General features: G+C 41.4%; 1 protein-coding gene across 8 annotated transcripts in view; it reads left to right on the top strand.

Moving 5' to 3' along the window:
* fmnl2a (formin-like 2a) overlaps positions 1-17,027 on the top strand; it is a 51,007-nt gene extending 33,980 nt beyond the window's left edge. For 2 of the 8 annotated variants that reach the window (XM_025063587.1, XM_025063582.1), the window contains exons 7-27: positions 1,588-1,696; positions 2,196-2,272; positions 3,269-3,362; positions 4,857-4,931; positions 6,316-6,426; positions 6,639-6,788; positions 6,867-6,968; positions 7,079-7,400; positions 7,802-8,011; positions 9,056-9,180; positions 9,283-9,485; positions 9,763-9,997; positions 10,093-10,161; positions 10,250-10,330; positions 10,424-10,553; positions 10,712-10,875; positions 10,978-11,079; positions 11,488-11,583; positions 12,240-12,363; positions 16,141-16,240; positions 16,627-17,027. In XM_025063587.1, coding sequence (XP_024919355.1) covers positions 1,588-1,696; positions 2,196-2,272; positions 3,269-3,362; positions 4,857-4,931; positions 6,316-6,426; positions 6,639-6,788; positions 6,867-6,968; positions 7,079-7,400; positions 7,802-8,011; positions 9,056-9,180; positions 9,283-9,485; positions 9,763-9,997; positions 10,093-10,161; positions 10,250-10,330; positions 10,424-10,553; positions 10,712-10,875; positions 10,978-11,079; positions 11,488-11,583; positions 12,240-12,363; positions 16,141-16,240; position 16,627 — 2,680 coding nt within the window. In that variant the 3' untranslated portion in view covers positions 16,628-17,027. Of the gene's footprint in view, positions 1-1,587; positions 1,697-2,195; positions 2,273-3,268; positions 3,363-4,856; positions 4,932-6,315; positions 6,427-6,638; positions 6,789-6,866; positions 6,969-7,078; positions 7,401-7,801; positions 8,012-9,055; positions 9,181-9,282; positions 9,486-9,762; positions 9,998-10,092; positions 10,162-10,249; positions 10,331-10,423; positions 10,554-10,711; positions 10,876-10,977; positions 11,080-11,487; positions 11,584-12,239; positions 12,364-13,740; positions 13,861-16,140; positions 16,241-16,626 lie in introns of those variants that run through there. The other 6 variants (XM_025063586.1, XM_025063581.1, XM_025063583.1 and 3 more) reach the window with 5 other exon arrangements.
* Positions 17,028-19,470: the final 2,443 nt, after the last annotated feature.

The following is a 19,470-nucleotide window of genomic DNA, read 5'->3' as shown; positions in this document are numbered from 1 at the left end:
AGTCAGCTTTGTGTCCCCCCCCCCCCCGGCACCAACTGAACGCTGCAGTCACACACAAACACATGCACAGTTCCCCCCTCTGCCTCGTGGTACCTTTATACCTCACTCCGAGCCGTGCCTAGTTTATTTGTCCTGCCGTCTGTGTCAGGGATGTGAATTATTTGTACTGCCAACCTTCTCTCTCGTGCTTCAGGCTGAATTCTTCTTTACTTGGAGCAAATGGATTTTCTGCTCTCATTGTTTTTGCCCGTGTGACTGTGTTCTACTGCCTCCGTCCTAAATGCCATTCTGAGCACAGACTAGCCTACTTTCTGCAAATGCTCAGTAAAAGCTAAAAACAAATCCACACATACAGCCATATTTGGGCACATTCATTTTATTTTATAATTATTAATATTTTTTAAACAACTAATTACCTCTTTTAAATAAGTGTGTTAGTGAAATGTTATGATATGATATGATATATCACTGATAATGTTTTACATCATTTAGTCATCGTTGGTCTTATGTTTTTTTTGATTGGATTAGAATTGCTAACTGCTAAAAGCTAACTGTCTAAGTAGGTGTTGAATTAGTCGTTTTTTAGTGGTAATCATGTTCATAATAATAATTTGGTTTGGTTTAAAAATATATATTGAATTAATGTTTAGTTATTACCTGTCACTGTGTCTCTGTCTCTTTAAATACAGAGACTTTCTATACATATATATTTATTCTCTGTTTCATATTTTATTCTGTTTTTATTATTTAATATCTAACTGTTGCTCGGCCTGTTGCTCTGGTGTCTGCTCCACACGCTGTCACGTTCCATCCGTGTACTGTTTATGCAGGAGAATGAAAATAAAGCTTAAAGTGAATTCTCTCACACCTTAACTTTGGGTGGATGTGTAAAACAGGTGCGTCAGTTCAGATGAATCGCTTTCTCTACGTGAATGGCGACAAACTGGTTTCTCATACAGCTGCTGCTGCTGCGTCACATTGATGCTCAGACGAAAAAAAAAAAAAACATGTAGTTGAACTGTGTTCCGGTTTGTTTCTACCTCCTTTCTTGGTTTTCTTCAGATGAACACACTCGTGAACACACACTGTTATGACTTAGAGAAATTAGGCCTTCAGTCATAGGAGCCCTGACATGAATCAGCATGTCTGTCAGTGGCCCGAAGACACAGTTTTCCACAGAATCAGGCTGGAAACAGAACCCTGTGACAGAAGTCAGAAAATAAACTCTAACTAAAGACCTTCTGACCCAGATTGTTGTAGGCCACAGGGTAAAGGCCTTGTTTTTGTCCACATTAAACTGCCGCAACACTGTGCTGCATGCAAATGACTTTTTTTTGCGCTCGCTGTAAGTGTTATCTTTGTGTGTCGGCTGTAGATTATATGGCTGTTGTGAGTGTTAGTGTAAGGTGGCGTGGCAGTTTAATGGCCTCCCAATGTGATGGAGACAGTGTGACGGCGGCTCCTCCACTAATGGCATCTGTTGTTTTGTTTGTCTTCAGACAACAGACTGCACACTTTGTCAGTGGAATTGTTTTTTTTTTTTCTTCTCCTTTCTTATGTTCACGTGAGTTTCTGCTTCTTCCTCAGCTGTAACACGCTGCCCAGCCGACGGACGCTGAAAAACTCCAGACTGGTCTGTAAAAAAGACGACGTCCACGTCTGCATTATGTGCCTGCTCCCTATTATGAACTACCAGGTCAGGAGGTCACACTCACCACTGGACACACACACATATTGTTAAGCAATAAAATGTAGGTAAATATAGGTCAAGTTAACATGACCTCCAGAACTGACCTAAAGCCACAACTGACTGAAAACAAACAAACATTTGCAATTATTTGATAACCAACAATATCACCTTACTTTGGTGACATTATACATTAATGACTTCATTTATCATTTATTTACCTCCAAATAGGATTATAACAACTTTTTGTCACTTCTTGAAATCATCAACTCCTGGAGTGCAGTCCAAATCAGACCCAAACATCCCCTCACTCTGGCCTTAATTTGATTTTGATAAAGAAAAGTAAAAATATATAATGTAAAATATATAATTAAAATAAATATCTGCTATAACAAGGCTTTGATTGGTTCCCTGTTCTGTTAAAATAAATATCTGCTATAACAAGGCTTTGATTGGTTGGATTGGAGCACCTAATCTGAATTGTCTTGCTTTTTTTTCTATCTTCCAGTACGGCTTCAACATGGTCATGTCCCACCCACACGCTGTGAATGAAATTGCACTAAGTCTCAACAACAAAAATCCCAGGTGAGATCAGAAAACACAAGATCGTGTTTTTTCAAGTGATTTGCTTCTAATAAATATAAATAAAAACACACTTTAGATTCAATTTCCAGGGAGTGGTTGAGGCTGTTGTTGAGATCAGCTGCATCAGAGCAGCATCACAGGGAGATAGAGAGCGTCAGACTGTGTGTCTCTGAGGGATTCACTTCACCTGACACACACACACGCTGTCCTCTGACACAGACAAACTCCAGAAGGACTCAGCGCTGAGTGTGTGTGTGTGTGTGTTTGAGGTCAGGGTGTTTTTGCCACTCTGTGCCTCGAGGCTCAAACATTTGCACAGAAGTGGACGTTGAAATCACTTCACATCGTCTGTCACACGGTGAAGGGAAAAGAGGAAGAGGGAGGGCACGTGAAACAGATGCTGAAAAACACAGGGTAACACGGGGTTTCTTGCCTTTGTAAAATAAAGGGGGGTGGAGGGGGTATTTGGGATCATGGGCCGGGCAGTTTGTATCAAATGTACCTCTACCGCAACAACAAAACAGAAACTCAAACAGCCTATCATTACTGGCCAGCTCAGTCGACTCAAAACAAACATTTTGGTTCACTGTGTTTTGGTTACGGTGTCAAATTATTATTATTTCTTTCATCGTTGTGGATTATTCGTAATTAATCAGAGCTAAAGGTGGTTAGGTTTGTGTGAATGACACTGTGTATTGACTGTGGTAAAGGTGGTTAGGTTTGTGTGAATGACTGGAGAATAATTATTGTTTTTTTATTGGATTTGAATAATTTAAATTAATTATGGTGAGTATTGTGTTCAGCCTTGAATTTATCATTTATAATCGTCTTTTAAAATTACAAATGAGTTACAATTAAAAAGTAGTCTTTTGTTGACCACGTTTAAAGTCTGTATCTGTTACTTGATTGTTGTGTCCAACACACAAGCAGCTACTTTTTAAAAATTCTGAACTACCATTTACTAACTTCACCACTCCCTGTGTTTTATTTTCCCAGGACTAAAGCTCTGGTCCTGGAACTCCTGGCAGCGGTTTGTCTCGTGAGAGGAGGCCACGAAATAATTCTGTCGGCGTTCGACAACTTTAAGGAGGTGAGAGCCGCACGTGAACGGGCCGGGTGTCTGAGGTGATGAGCGGCCATTACAGCGTGTGCATTTTCAAACAGTGACTCAGCTGCTGTGGCAGTTTGTTCAGCACTGCAGAACAGTAGCACGCAGAAACAATTTTATGCTGAGAAAGATCACAGACATAACAACAGTGGACGACCTCCGCAGTAAACAGCAGTGTGTGTCTGTGTGTGTGTGATGTTAGAGGAGACCTCAAAGAACAGAACAACACAGGCAGACGTAGCGCACAACCTCGGCCTGAACTCTGTCTGTCTGGGTGAAGGGTTCTGACTTCTGGAGGAAGGAGTGTGAATTTCATGACGGCGTGGGCAACAACAACAGCCCCATTTTGTAGCATAAGGCCCCAAAACAGGGCTGACTGCAGTTAATGCAATATTTACATCAGTGGATGAAATATTGAGTGTTGCTCTCAGCGGCATCAGCATTAGTGGGAGGAAAGGCTCAGGGAGAGTGGAGCTCTTAATAAGGGATAAGGTTAGGGAATCAAGCTGGTGTCGAGCAGCTAAAAAACCATGGCTTGGTTCTGTGTGTTTTTTTTTGGTTTAATTGCACATGTTGTTAGCTTTAATTTGCTTTGACGTGTTTCAATATTTTAAAAAGAAATCGCTTCAACTTAATGAACGAGACATTCTTGGGGTTTTTTTGGTCACACATTTCTCCACTTTCGTCTGTCTTTTCTTCCCCTGAATTCCTCCTGGTGCTCCGTCTCCCTGGTTGCCCTTCACGTGAACTGTCTGAGAGGCTCAGCGTTTCTTTGTCTTTCTCACGAGCCCCTCTTTTAGTCTTCCTATTTGGTCTTCTGACTTTAAAGTACCGCAGTATATGTGGTTGAAGCGAGACCACAAGTGTTATTGAACGCAGATGCTCGAACTGAGCCTGAGATGCAAAGACTCTATTTACTTAGAGTACATCTGATAACTAATAATAAAAAAGGACAACAAAACCTTTTTTACCCACAGTATGTGCAAATAACAACACATGTATCGACTTAATTAATCGATTAAAGCGACGAGGAAATGATTGGATTCACAGTGACAATATTCTGCCCATGTGTTTAAAAACATCATTATTTTAAAACTGCTGAAATCTACAAATTGATAACCTTGGGTAACGCATTCAAGCCCTTATTAATATCTGTGTCTCTCTAACTAGAATTACTAATTACAGAATTAACAACATATTTTATTGAAATGACCCAGAACAACTGACTGGGGCCCAAAATTCTAAAGTTACTATTTCTGGTGGACAGCACATGAACAAACCCTGACAGAAACCACTGCTGAAAGTCACATCCTAATTATGTCATTATTGTAAATGATTCAGTGCGGATTGATGGTGAAGGGTTGATTTAGTCTTTAGTGGAATGAGGTCATCGTTATTCATGATGGTAATAATAATAATCATCTTCATCAGAATCTTAACGACTGCAAACTCACTGATGTGGTTTTTGTTCTGCAGGTTTGTGTGGAGGAGCAGCGGTTTGAGAAGCTGATGGAGTATTTTAAGAACGAGGACAACAACATCGACTTCATGGTATGAAGGCTCACACACACACACACACACACACACACACGATACTTATGGCTTTAAATTGGCTTTTGTACTCCAGTATGCTCCTCTGAGAATACTGGAGTCGAAACAAAACTGCAGTAATCCTGGGTTTGTCCTGAACAATGATGGTGTTGGCTGTTGTCGGAGCAGCTGTGATGTATATGTTTCCAGTAGATACACAACAGCCACAACAATGAAATGAAAACAATAGTTCATGCTTCTAGGACATTAACAAGAAATGGTTTTATTTTTACAGAATTGTACACGTTTCACAAATACACACACAAGCTAATGCTAACGTGCATCATTTACCATTTGAAGCTGTTTTAACAAAACTAAGGAATTATACTTTTTGTGTCAAATTTCAACTCAAACTCATTTCCACATTTGTCATTGTAGTTGATACTGAATGTTGTGGCGTTTGTTTTAAAAGAGAGAGACCTCTAGCAGGACCTTGGAGTTAACTCTGTGATACGGTAGTCGTTTGACTGGAGAATGAACAGCAAACAAAACAGATTAAAGCCTCCATGTGGCACAAGATAACTGAGCTCCTTACTGGGAGTTCATTAAGCCATTGTCAGTCAGTGTGGAGAAATCCTCCTTCATCTGTTTACGCAGCCTCCTCGAATGCAGCAGATGAAGCGGCTGACTGATGTTTTCTTTGACCGCTTTTAATCCGACGTATGAAGCTTCCACTGTGGCTCTTTCATCACAATCGTGGATTTCCACACACAATTTTGGGAGCGGAGATATTAACGAAATGAAAGATCTGTGAACATAAAAGGATCCTCCATCATTTATGTCAAATGAGAGATGAAGGAGCAGGGGTTTCGCGGACTGCTGTTTATACATTTTATTTCTTATTTATTTTCATTTATTATCTTGAACATTGAAGGATCAGTTAAGAATATAAGACGACAGATTCAGTGGTGAAATCGTTTCACCACTGGTTCCCAACCCATTAACCATGATGACATCACAACTCTATCTGTCGTGAAATCGTTTCACCACTGGTTCCCAACCCATTAACCATGATGACATCACAACTCTATCTGTCGTCCCCAGAGACATTTTAGTAGCTGTCACGTCAAGTTAAAACATATTTATTTCAGTAATTTATTCATTCATTTTAATTTTTTACCAGACTTTTTAGGCGACTCCATTTGACGTCCAGATGAACCCAAGGTTGAAAATTGCATTAATTTGCAATTTAATCCTAAAATAAATGTATATAACTACGGCTGTTTCTGTGATTAATGCGTTAATTTCCAGGGTCAGAAAAACATGTTGGTTCATAGAGAGGATTTCTCATGTCCTTGTTGACAGGATGGTCCAACGTTGTTGTTTTGTGTCTGGTCTCATCCAGGTGGCGTGCATGCAGTTCATCAATATTGTGGTACACTCAGTGGAGGACATGAACTTCAGAGTTCACCTGCAGTATGACTTCACCAAGCTCTGTCTGGACGACTACTTGGACGTAAGTTGGCTCAACATTCTTCAACAAATGTGAATCGGTCACAGTTCGGCTCAACATTCTTCAACAAATGTGAATTGGTAAAAGTCTTTTAGTGTTTAGTGAGTGTTTTATAACCAGGTCACAAGAAAAGAACAAATACTTAACAACCAATAAAGACAACTAAATACTGACGTGTGAAACTTGTCTTGATGATTGTCTTTGTGTGGCTGCAGAAACTTAAACACACGGAGAGCGATAAGCTGCAGGTTCAGATCCAGGCCTACTTAGATAACGTCTTTGACGTAGGAGCTCTCCTGGAGGACGCAGAGACCAAAAATGCTGCCCTGGAGCGGGTGGAGGAGCTGGAGGAGAACATGTCTCATGTGAGTGGACTGCAGTGGATCCTCATGGTACAGTTATAGACGTTATTGTGACTTGATCCTCCACTGTTCCTCTCACAGATGACGGAGAAGCTGCAGGACATGGAGAACGAGGCCATGTCCAAGATTGTGGAGCTGGAGAAACAGCTGATGCAACGGAACAAGGACCTTGAAACCCTCAGGGTCAGAGCTGGACTTTTTCAATATTACCTTTTCGACCCATACCTTTGAATTTTATCAACGGCTGAAACTGATGAGTTGACAAACATCTCTGCGTCCTCTCCTGACAACAGGACGTCTACAAAGACGCCAGCTCACAGGTCCACTCTCTGCGGCTGGTGTTGAAGGAGAAGGACGAAGCCATCCAGAGGCAGAGTAACCTGGAGAAGAAGATCCACGAGCTGGAGAAACAGGGAACCATCAAGATCCACAAGAAGAAGGACGGAGACATCTCCATCCTGGCCTCGCCGCCAGGAGGAGTCGAAGGTGTTCCAGCAGGAGCTGTGATTGGAGGAACAGTCGGACCTGTCAGTCCAAACCACCTTGGAGTTATGACGGGCATGTCTGCTCCTCCTCCTCCACCGCCTCCTCCTCCACTGCCAGTCAACGGCACACGTACGTTTGAGTTATGAATTATGAATTTCATTGTTGACCATGAAAACATACATGTATGTGTGTGTTTACATACTGTATATTCATATTCATATTTGTATGTGTACACAAGACATAGCTGAGCTACAGTATATTCTCCTACTATCGACTGCATCTTCTTCATCATTACTTCCTCTACTTCTTCAAAATGCTCACACTTAGCTAGAAAATGGGTTAAAGATGAGCAAGAAATGTGAAATTTGATTTTAAAAAAATGTCATTAAAGTGATCTAAAATTTCCTTTAAAAGTTCAGGGAAAATTGAATCACAACATGCCTTAATCAGTGACATTGGTAATAGCTCACCTGGGGTTGATTTAATTCTATTTATTCTAATTCTATTTCTGTTCATCTCCTCTGTCCCAGTGCCAAACGGACCTTCAGTGGTTATCCCTCCAGCAGCTGTGGCTCCACCACCTCCTCCACCGCCCCCGCCTCCTCCTCCTCCTCCACCCCCTCCACCCCCAGGTCTAGCCTCTGAAATCTCAGTTCCTCTGCCTCCACCTCCTCCACCTGGAGCTCCTCCACTGCCGGGCTGTGGGACACCCACTGTCATCATGAACTCCGGGCTGGCAGGTAAGACACGGTCAAGTCTGTGCTCGTTAGAGGAGACATTAAAAGTGGCATAATTCAAATACACTGGATATTACACACACACACAGGAGTGTCGCAGCATCTTGGTTGGAGATTAGTGTCAGTAGTTTTTATTTCTCTGTTTGAGCTACAAGGAACCGCGGCTACAGTTACTGTCCTTCAGAGCGGAGGATTTCCCTGCCAGCATTTGCTACAACTGCTTTTTGACTGATAGTTTTGTGTCATATGTGTTTTATGAACCCAGTGTGAAACCTGACCCCACTGTAGATCAGTTCGACTCCTGCTCTCAGGTGGTGAGACCTGAGAGCAGAGACAGAGCCAAACCCTGGAGATGTTGTGGATGTGTGTGATTTCCAACTTTCTCACTAACTCTGCCAGTTTCGCAATGACCTGTTTCCTAACGACTCTTCTTTTATCTCTGCCAACCAGAGGGACCCATCAAACTGTTCTGTAGGTTTTTGCTCGACCAGTTTGCTGTTGTTTGACACCACGTGTCCTCACACACATAGACTTCCCTTAACTTAAGTTTTGAAAGTGGTATTTTCAGACTCTGAGCTCACTTCCTCATGGACATGAACAGAAAATAAAAATACCAGATTTCAAACTTTTCCATCTCTCACCCTCAGCACCTGGTATCATTTTCTGTTTGTTTGTTTTGGTTGCATGCTGAGACCTGCGGTGGCACACGGATGGATTAACATCACACCGTTCACCTTCCTAATGATCGGTACTCCCAGTGCCTGCTGTCACAAAGTGTTTTTTTTTTCACCTTATGTGACTACAAATAGATTTAACACTGTGATAAACAGGAAATCCTCACCATCATTCACCGTCAGACACCAAGGCCTCATGTCGTGTCTGTGTGTACGTTCACATCAAACAGAGTTGAACACGAGGCTCATACCTGTGTCTGTGTCCTGAATCACCGACACCTGTCCAGTCTGTGTTTGTCCTGCATGTGTGTGTGTGTGTGTGTGTGTGTGTTTTGTGTACCACTGGACCTAATCACCGGGTTTCTCTTCTCAGCTGTAAAGATCAAGAAACCCATCAAGACAAAATTCCGAATGCCCGTCTTCAACTGGGTTGCCCTCAAACCAAACCAGATCAACGGGACTGTCTTTAACGACATCGACGACGAGAGAATCCTGGAGGTGGGAAATCCCGGAGCCTTTACCTTCGCTCAGATGTCGTTCACACGTTCCAGTCTTGAAGAGTAACAGAAACTGATTTTTCTTTCCTGGACTTTTTTTCAGGATCTGAATGTGGACGAGTTTGAAGAAATGTTCAAGACGAAAGCGCAGGGACAGTCCATTGACCTGAGCATGAGCAAGCAGAAGGTGATTCAGAAGGGGCCCAATAAGGTGTCCCTGCTGGACTCCAACAGAGCCAAGAACCTGGCCATCACACTGAGGAAGGTGGGGAAGACGCCTGAGGAGATCTGCAAGGGCATTCAACTGTGAGTCCCTTCAAACAAAAGACAGAAATCCCTGATCCAGATCAAATATTCATGAAGAATCTGTGTTTTTGAGCGACCTCTACAGGTTAACACTGTAGTATGCAGCATTTGATTTGATTTAATTTAAATCTAGTCTTCATTTAGATTACTGGAAAATTAAACCTCCTTTTATTATTATTATAACTTAGTATAAAAATTATGTTTATTTTTTATTTCAATTAAATAATAAAAAAATTTTGACTGCAAATTAGAACCCAGTTGTTTTCCCGTCATCTAGGTTCGACCTCAGGACTCTGCCTGTGGATTTCGTGGAGTGCCTGATGCGCTTCCAGCCCACGGAGAACGAGATCAAGGTGCTGCGGCAGTTTGAAAAGGAGCGCAAGCCGCTGGAAAGCCTGACGGACGAGGATCGCTTCATGATGCAGTTCAGTAAGATCGAGAGGCTCATGCAGAAGATGACCATCATGACCTTCATCGGAAACTTCAGCGAGAGCATCCAGATGCTCACGCCGGTGAGTATTCACACGGTATTCTTGTAGATGCTTCGCCCAAAAACTACAACCATCTGCTGAACACACCAGTTCACTGTGTCTCTGTTCCCCTGCAGCAACTCCATGCAGTCATCGCGGCCTCAGTGTCCATCAAATCTTCACAGAAGCTGAAGAAAATTTTAGAAGTAATTCACACACTTATTTCTTGATGGTATATAACCTGACTTCATCTGTGGGTTTTCTTTCTTCACCTTGATGTTTCTTGTTCTTCAGATTATTCTGGCACTTGGTAACTACATGAACAGCAGCAAACGAGGAGCGGTGTATGGATTCAAGCTGCAGAGCTTAGACCTGGTAAAAAAGAAAAAAAAAAGAAACAGAATCTTCCGGCGTTTTAAATCCAGCCACTATTTTTTTTACACCATTTGTTTGTTCCTGTTTTCCCAGCTGCTTGACACCAAGTCCACAGACCGAAAGCTAACACTGTTGCACTACATCGCCAACGTGGTGAAGGAGAAATACACGCAGGTTTCGCTCTTTTACAATGAACTGCACTATGTGGAGAAAGCCGCAGCAGGTGAGTCCCACAGACGTCTGTTCATGGGATTTCTACTGAGCACGTGTGCGATCCTAGCATTTTCTCCCACTTACTATTACGCATCTGTTGAGTTCAGAGGTTTGGTGTAGCGAGCGTCGGTGTTCCAGTTGGACTCATAAATCTCCCTGTGTCCCCAGTCTCGCTGGAGAACGTCCTCCTGGACGTGAAGGAGCTGCAGAGAGGAATGGAGCTGACCAGGAGAGAGTACAGCATGCACGGCCACAACACCATGCTCAAGGACTTCATCGCGCACAACGAGAGCAAACTGAAGAAGCTGCAGGACGATGCTAAGATTGCACAGGTAACGTGAACACGCCAGCTGTGCAGCCGCACTACGTCACGCTGTTGTTTGTTGTTGTTTTTATTTTGTCTCCAAGTAAAAACCACTGTTTGTCTCTAAAAGGACGCCTTCGATGAAGTGGTGAAGTTTTTCGGAGAGAACTGCAAAACCACACCACCATCCGTCTTCTTCCCTGTGTTTGTGAGATTTGTGAAAGCATACAGGGTGAGTCGTCTTCGTCACACCTGCTCTGCTGTTACATTTACAATCGGACGAACGGAGTCGTCGTCGCTCCTGTTGCAGTTTCTGCTCTCACAGTGTCATATTTCCCTCGCAGCTCGATCAACAGGTTTACACAAACTGGGCTTCGGTCCAACTCTCTCTGGAGGACTTTGCTGCGTCTCAGCTGTTTTTCTTCCAGAGCAGCTGTGTGTCAGTCCTGCTCACTGACGTCTTTTGTCTTTTTAACTGCTCTGAACGGCTCAGGACGTCGAAGCATCATCTCCGTTTGCAGATGTTTGGATGCTGACGTGGTTTTTTTTTTTCCAATTTATGACTTGTGATTAGTGAAAGCCTCAGATTGGAAGAACAACAGTTTGTGTATTGTGTGTGACAATCCTGTAATCTTCACAGCAAGCAGAGGAGGACAACGAGCAGAGGAAGAGACAGGAGCAGCTGATGATGGAGAAGCTTCTGGAACAAGAGGCCATGCTGCAGGAAAACCAGAAAGTGAGATGTTTTTTTTTTATACAACTTTTAACACCCTCTCCTTCCTGCATCAAGTTGAGGGGATGGGTCCTGAGAAAGAGGAGTCACTCCCTTCCTCCTTCATCCTCCTCCTCTGGAGTCACTGGTGTCTGTTGGCTGTAGTTACTCTGTGATGGTTTTCTGTCCCTGTTTGTCTTACATTAAATCATTCTATTCTATTTGTCTTTTTAAATATTTTAATTGATTAAAACTTTATAATTTACTGTACTCACTTTACTTCATTCAACTTAATTTGTTCAAATTGTATTGCCATTTATTTGGATTTTGTTTTAATTTAATGAAACTTTTTTAAATTTAATTTTACTTTATTTTATTTTATTTTTTTAGGGAGAGGGAGAATTGCTTTGACCCAGCTTCAGTGCTTGCTCAGCACTAAAGCTGGGTCAAAGGGATTTGAACCGGCAGTTCCACTTATAAGTGATGTCATGGCTGCGAGGTCCAGACTGATAGTCCAAGTCTTTTGTGCTGTTTTTGTATTTCCTGTGGTTCCTCAGTCACTCGTCTCCTCATAAACACAGTCTGGATGAAACCACAGGAAGATGATGATGATTAATAACAGTTGATAAATGATAACAATGATGTCCTTCTGTCTCTGTGTGTGTGTGTTTCTTGTTCAGTCTCCATCTCATAAAAACAAGCGGCAGCAGCAGGAGCTGATCCAGGAGCTGAGGAAGAAACAGGTGAAGGACAGTCGTCATGTGTATGAAGGCAAAGACGGAGCCATCGAGGATATTATCACAGGTAACACCGTCACATGGACCTGGCTGACGATCGTGACTACACCCACACACACACACACACGCACACACACACGTACATACACATAAAGGGTGCTCTGCATGAAGGTTCCTCTCCTGTGCTGTTCACTCAGTCTTTAACCGAGGGATTCTGCAGCCACTAACACAGGATCAGCCGTCAGATGTTTGATGAATCAAACGTGTTTCCTCATGAGAACAAACCTGCTCTGACAGTTTGGCTAACTCGCAGACGTTCAGCTTGGATGATTCTCATGATCGTTGCTTATCTGACCTGCTCTGTCAATGCTCTGCAACGCAATCTGTACGTAGACCCGGCCGGGTCGTAAGTGTAGGATTTCCTGACAGGTTCAATCTCAGGTGAATAAACTGAGCCACAGGCAGTGGTGGAACTGAAGCGCTAACGTTTGCCGATAGTGTTACAGTGAATGGCGTAATACTGCTAACCAGCAGATACTTAAACTCTCATTTGGATCATTAGACATATTTGACCTGTGTGTGACCTGACAAATACTCAGGCTTCCTCACAGTTAAATATGAACTTGATCATCAACTGTGGGATTTAAAAAAAAAAAAAATCAACCAAAACACAATAGTTCCTCCGATAATAATGTGAAGAAACTGGATAAATACTACTTTGTACTCATTCATATAATACAGTACTTGAATGTTGACACGTCCTAATATCAAACTAAATTCAAAATATTTTCATATTTACTCAAAAAAATTGGACTTAACTGTATATAATAAATAACTTAACTTAACATAACTTGGTTTTTTATTAAGTGACTAAAACAATACTCGTTAGTATCGTCAGATACTCGTTAATATTTTTTATTAATTTCATTAATAATGTTATGATGGAGAAATGGCATCAAAAGAACTATTTCCAATTTCATTTTCTCATTATTTTAGGTCAGGGTTGAACTGATTTTCTGTGCAAAACCTACTATGTCTGAATGTATATTGTGATGTGATAGAAATTATGTACTAGGTTTCAAACAGTCAAACGACAATTTAAATATTCTTAATTATTTAAGTCATAATAATGCGAGTAAAAACATTTAACAATGATAATTATAGCAATGTACTTATGTTATGTTCAGAGATAATACTGCTTTATGTGATATAGAAATAGAAGGAATAAAACCAGAATAAAACAATACGTTTAACCTTTGACCTTTGGCCTAGCCCGTAGAGCATTTTAGTGCAGTTAGAAACATTACGCCCGGCCTCCTGTTGGCGCTGTTGTTGGGTATTTGCTTAGTGCTAACCAGAGCTAAACTCCTTTAGAAATCTGCTTTTCTTTAATTGTCTCTGTCTTGTCTTGTCCTGGCTGTTGTCCCTGTCCTTCTCGCTGCAGTGCTGAAGACCGTGCCCTTTACCGCCCGCACAGCCAAGCGCGGCTCTCGGTTCTTCTGCGAGCCCGCCCTCAATGAGGAGTACCATTACTAAGCTTATAGAACTCTGTCTCCTCTCCAAGGTTTCTGGAACAAAATGTTCTCGTCTTGGTGTCTCCTCCCTTGTCCTGCATGCCTCTTCACACTCTTCCACGATTAACCCGTCACAGTTCACTCACTCCTCAGACCTGTGCATGTGCACTCATGGTTTCTGGAGACTCAAAGTACAAAAGTTCTGACCGTGTGTGTTGGTGTGTGTCTCTCTGGGTGTGTTTGTCTCTCTACCTGAGCATGACGAGGTGTTGGTTTAACAGATTTCTCTGCTCACTTGCACGACGGTGTGACGCTCACATTCATCACCATCATTTTATTGACCATGGCAATGTATAATGTCACAGAGAGAAACTACACAAGGTCAGCCTCACCTGAAGGGATGCTGTGGATGATGGAGGGAGGGCAGCAATGTTTAGCTCGTTGCTGCCCTCTAGTGGTGGGAGACGCAGTGTAAATTATTCTTATTATCATCTCAGTTTCTTTATACAGAGCAGAGGATTTGAACACAGCATTTCCACCAACATGTAAACCTTTTTGGAAGTTGTGTTTTGTTTACACAGCAGGAAACAAGAAATATATTTGTTAACTGTACAAAAATATTAGGGTAAAAAAAAACAACAAAACACTGTACAAAAATATTAGGGTAAAAAAACCCAACAAAAACAATGACGTGTGTGATCTAAACCTACAAAATAAAAGGTAAAATGACACAGTCATTAAAACATTTAATTAATAAAAATCTGGTTAATTACAATGTATTATGAATAACCATGATTGTGGTTGACCGTAGTTAATCATGATTGGTCATGATCATAATTAACCACGATTAATCATGATTAATCCAGATGAAATATTGTCTTAAATTTGACCAAAATACTTTTTATACTGTGTATTGCTGGAACACAAAGTCAAAAACCAGCAGGTGGATGAATGTGTTTGTCCGACTGTGGAACTGTTTTAAATTCACTGCATGTCATTCTGCACATGCATCAACATTCATCCACAGACGACCAGAAAACACAGACCAGAGAAGCTAAATCCTGTTCCCTGTCTGTGAAAGGAAGTGAGGAACAAAAGTAAAGGTTATTAAAATGATGGTCTGAACAAACTTCTAATTTAATCACCTAGTAAAGGTCAGTCAGTCAAATGAGGACCAGGGTCCATGCCAAAGACTATTTACCACTAAGGAGTCGACTGGGAAGTTGTCTGAAACTACGACACTGACAACGGGCTTTTATTAAGATAGGTGAAAAAGACTGACACGTCAGATTGAAGCTATTTTTTAGTCTGAAAAATAATTTAGTTTTATGGTGTGTACAGTATTTTAGTAATTTAGTATTTTTTTGAAAAATAATTTAGTTTTATTGTGTGTACAGTTTGAACAACATAAAGGTGCACTTCCCAAAAAATGTCAATAAATGCTGTGTTAACATATCTCTGCCCTGTAAGAAAATGGGGGAAATTGTTGTGGCTAATAATTGAAGCTGTTTAGTATAAATTATATGACGCTGTAGGAGCTGTGGCATTATAACTTGCCTTTTTTTATGTTTGTTTAAATGTTTATTTACAACGTCATTGTTGTATCACCATTAACCTCATTGCTGCTGATGCTGCTGATGCTGATGCTGATGCAGCTTCCATGGATGCTGACTGCTTTACTCCTGCCATCTTCCCATCATGCACCCTGTTTTCTTCCAGTTAGTCCAGATGCTGTGTTTGGCCTGCAGACAGGTCACATGACCTACAGCTGTCTGACGGTGTTACTAACAACCTGCATGTACATACAGTATGAACTTACAGCGACACCACCTGTTAGTCTCAGTGAACTGACACACTGACGTCACTGTGTAGTGTTTCTCTGGCTCCATGCATGCTGCTCTGTTCTGTTGTTATTCTCCTGCAGTCTCTGGGGTTTTCACATCATTTGTTTTTCAGTAACAGTTGCTCTTAATGGAAGTGTATAATGGGCTTTTTTTTCCACCGCAACTTTCCTGCTGGTAGCCTCTCAGCAAAGCAGCCTGGGTTTGTAGTAACACAGAAAACAAGGTGGCGCTAAAACCAGCTTCTGTCTCTATACCCCCTCCACCTCCCCCTCCCGCTACATGGTGCGTTAACATCCTCCAGCTTGGCCCCCTGTCTTGACCTTTTCCCTCCCTCTCTCTCTCTCTCCCTCTCTCTCTCTCTCCCTGCTGTCACTGCTGCTTTGCTCTCGCAGCGCCCCCTGTGCAAAGTCAGTGTGAAAAATGTTAAACCGGCTCCACCTCCTCTTTCTTGTTGTGTAACCTCCATTTTGTCTTCTCTTCATCTAGCCCTAAAGAAGAATAATATTACTAAATTTCCCAATGTCTACTCGAGGGTAAGGAAGTCTTCCAGTAACACACCTGTAGTGGTGGATGTGTCCCAGACCTGGCAAGCATCTCTTTATTACCTCCTTTCCTTTATTGTCTCATTTCTCATTTAAGCCTGCCTTTCCCTTACTGTTTCAGAAATAGCTGCACATTTTGTAAAAAAAAAAATTTTTTTTTAGTGTTTTCCTTTATTTTAGTGACCTCTAGTTAGAAGCTTATAAATCAGACGCCAGTGGCTTGTCTCCTGCTGTAATACCCAGAGACAGTCGACCCGAGGGGCTTCCTCCCTCCCGTCTAGAACTCATGCTGCTTTGAAAGACAGGCTGCCAGCACTGTGAGCATGTGGTCTCAACACATCACCCTGACAGGATGACTGACAGCTCCTTTATCCTCCCTCCCTCCCTCCCTCCCTCCTATATCCCGTCCCTTTACCTCCACCTCTTTCAGATTTGAGGAATCAGCCTTACAGGCGAGCGGACGCTGTGCGCAGGAGTGTCAGGAGACGTTTTGATGATCAGAACCTGCGGCCCGTGAACGGTGGCGAAGTTGTCATGTGACGAGGGAGCAATGCAAGTGCTGGGAGGGCATGAGGGGAGACGAAAAGAGAGAGGAGGATAAAAGATGAGAGAGAGCGAAACGTCAAAGACAGAGAGAGAGAAAAAGAGAGAGAGAAAGAGAGAGAGAGAGCCTGGAAATGGACACAAAGTGAAGGCTGAGAGAAAGATGGACAAATATCGAAGCCCCCACACAGATGATCATGTATATGTATATATAATACATAAGAATAACATTTTACTCCACGTCTGTGATGTTGTTGCAGCTTTTCACCATGAAGGACTTTGAAGTGGGACTGAACCTGGTCGGTTTGTTCAAAAACCTTTGAGATAAAGGAGAAATCTGGCTTTTTTTTAAAACACGTTGAGATAAAGGAGAAATCTGGCTTTTTTAAAAACATGTGCTGTTGTTCAGGGTCATACACACTGAGCTGTAGTAAAACCAAAAACATGAGCTCCAATATGGTCTACTGTTACTCCTGGGAGGGGATTTTGAGGTGATCCAGTTTACTCAGAATGTCAGTACAAGTCTAATGCAACAGTTAAATGTAATACAGCACTGGTGTGTATAACTCTTTATTACAGGATTTCCTGTACGTAGCCAGAGCAGTTCAGTAAAAAGAACTGCATCATTGTTGACACTTCTGTTCTACTGGGTGTAATACTCAATACAAACAACAGGTGTTGTTGACTAAAGAAGTCAGTGACTAAGGAGTTAAACATGCAATACTGCACACATAGCTGTGTGACATGATGAGCTGGTGAATGTTGCGAAGCACTTGCACTGATATTTTGAGTATAAGAAATTGCAAATGTGTACAATGTTTGAAATTTGTTTCACATCACGGACAGGTCGGAGTACTCAGTACTCAGTACTCAGTACTCAGTACTCAGTCCAGTGTTTTACCTTGAACATCAACGCAGTGTTGAAAACAGCCAGATTTAAATAATCTAAGTGCCTGAACTTTTTTTTTTTGTGATCTAATATCGCACTGTTCTTTCTTCTGTTTGTCTGTTTTTTAATGAATCCACTAAAAGCAATACGACGCGACAAGGCTTTAACTTTAGGACGTGTGGCTCAAAGAGCCACTTAAGGACACACTTCCTGGGAGACGTAACGTAGAATGTATGGGACACTGTTCCCTTGAGCTGTTACAGAAAATCCAGTGTTTCCTTCACATGCAGTAATGTCTCATTTTGGTGCTGTTCACATTCCAACCATACATCTCACGTTTAATAACAAAGTGAATATGAATTAACTGCATTTGTACTAAATTAGGTTTAGTAGAGAAAAATTGAAAGAAAAAAAAAACAGAGGAAAAAATCGAAACAAAACCAGACTAATGTGAAATGTAAATATCAGCTGTTTTTAATCCGGCTCCATTTCATCAGTGATTAACTGATTTTACTGGATTTACTTTGACTGCACAACTTTGTTTTTTCTGCCTTAGGGTCAAACTGCATTTTTGTAGCCAAGGTTGTATTTCTCGAGTGAACTAGAGCAACAGAAATATTTTTTGAAAACTGCTCATTTGAATCTAAACATCAGTAGATGATCTCATACTCAAAACTGGAAACAGATTACCATATTTCTGTAAGATTATTTACCAATTACTCATATTTCTGCGTTTACTCACTTTAATGTAACATTATGTGTATAGTATTTAACCACTGAAGATTCCTTGAAGCTCACGTTTCCTTCCGATGTGTGTCCAGGCGAAACAACAGTACGTTTCCGAAATGTACAGATATTTTGCTACAAACTGTTTCCTTTTTTTAATTATTTTTATTACTTATTCACATTTATAACCACATGGTTAATATTGTACATATTGTTAAAACAAAAAAAGTGTTCATTGCCTTGTGTTATACAACTTGAATGTTATTTTAACTTATAGATTTTTTTTTTTTGTAATTTAATTAAGCCAAATGCAGCCAGAAATCCACAGAAATCTCACACTTGTCCGTCATTTATACACAAACAAGCAACAACAAAGTGACATTTCTTTTCATGGACTTGTGATGAGCTGGTACTGTGGCTCAGTGATGCACCTTCCTGTCTCCACTGTAATCGGTGTAAGCCTGTTACAGCATCATTTCACTAACTGGACATTACTGGCATGTCGTCGTCTTCTTTTTTCTTTTTTTTTACCTTCAACAGAAATGTTTTTAGACAGTTTGCGCTTACTATGAAATAACATCCTTTTTTAAAAGTAAGAAAAACATAGGTGATATGAGATTTTCAATGAATATAAAATAAACTATTTACAATGAGTTTCATTTCCCTACTACATTTTTGTGCTGTTTTTCTATCAGGGATAAAGATTAAAATAGCTAGGTAGCTACGTAGCAAGCTGGTTAGCTGGCTAACTATCCAGCTATCTTATTTGATACGTGATATTCCTCAAAATAGTGAGTATTTACATTAAAAAAAAAAACAGGAACTTAAACCATCACACACTATTAGTGTGACCGTTATCTTTAGGTCTTAGTCTTAGGTCCACGCTACGGCGTTTGTTTGTTTATTTATTCTGACCATCAAGCTCACAGATAGGTGATTGACACTGGGCCGGCCCACTCTTATTGATAAACACCCACTCAGGTGCACGTTTCTTCGCCAGCCGATAACTCGCAGCCTATTGGTTCGTTTCTTGTTTGACACGGGGCTGGTCCAATCACAACTTTAAATCCCTCCCCGCAGCTCCGTTGGCTCTGAGAGCAGCGTGCGTGTGTTGCT

This window comes from Cynoglossus semilaevis, chromosome 16, assembly GCF_000523025.1.
Source record: "Cynoglossus semilaevis isolate Cse_v1.0 chromosome 16, Cse_v1.0, whole genome shotgun sequence".
NCBI classification, from domain to species: domain Eukaryota; kingdom Metazoa; phylum Chordata; class Actinopteri; order Pleuronectiformes; family Cynoglossidae; genus Cynoglossus; species Cynoglossus semilaevis.
This window is presented reverse-complemented; position numbering and strand designations above follow the sequence as displayed.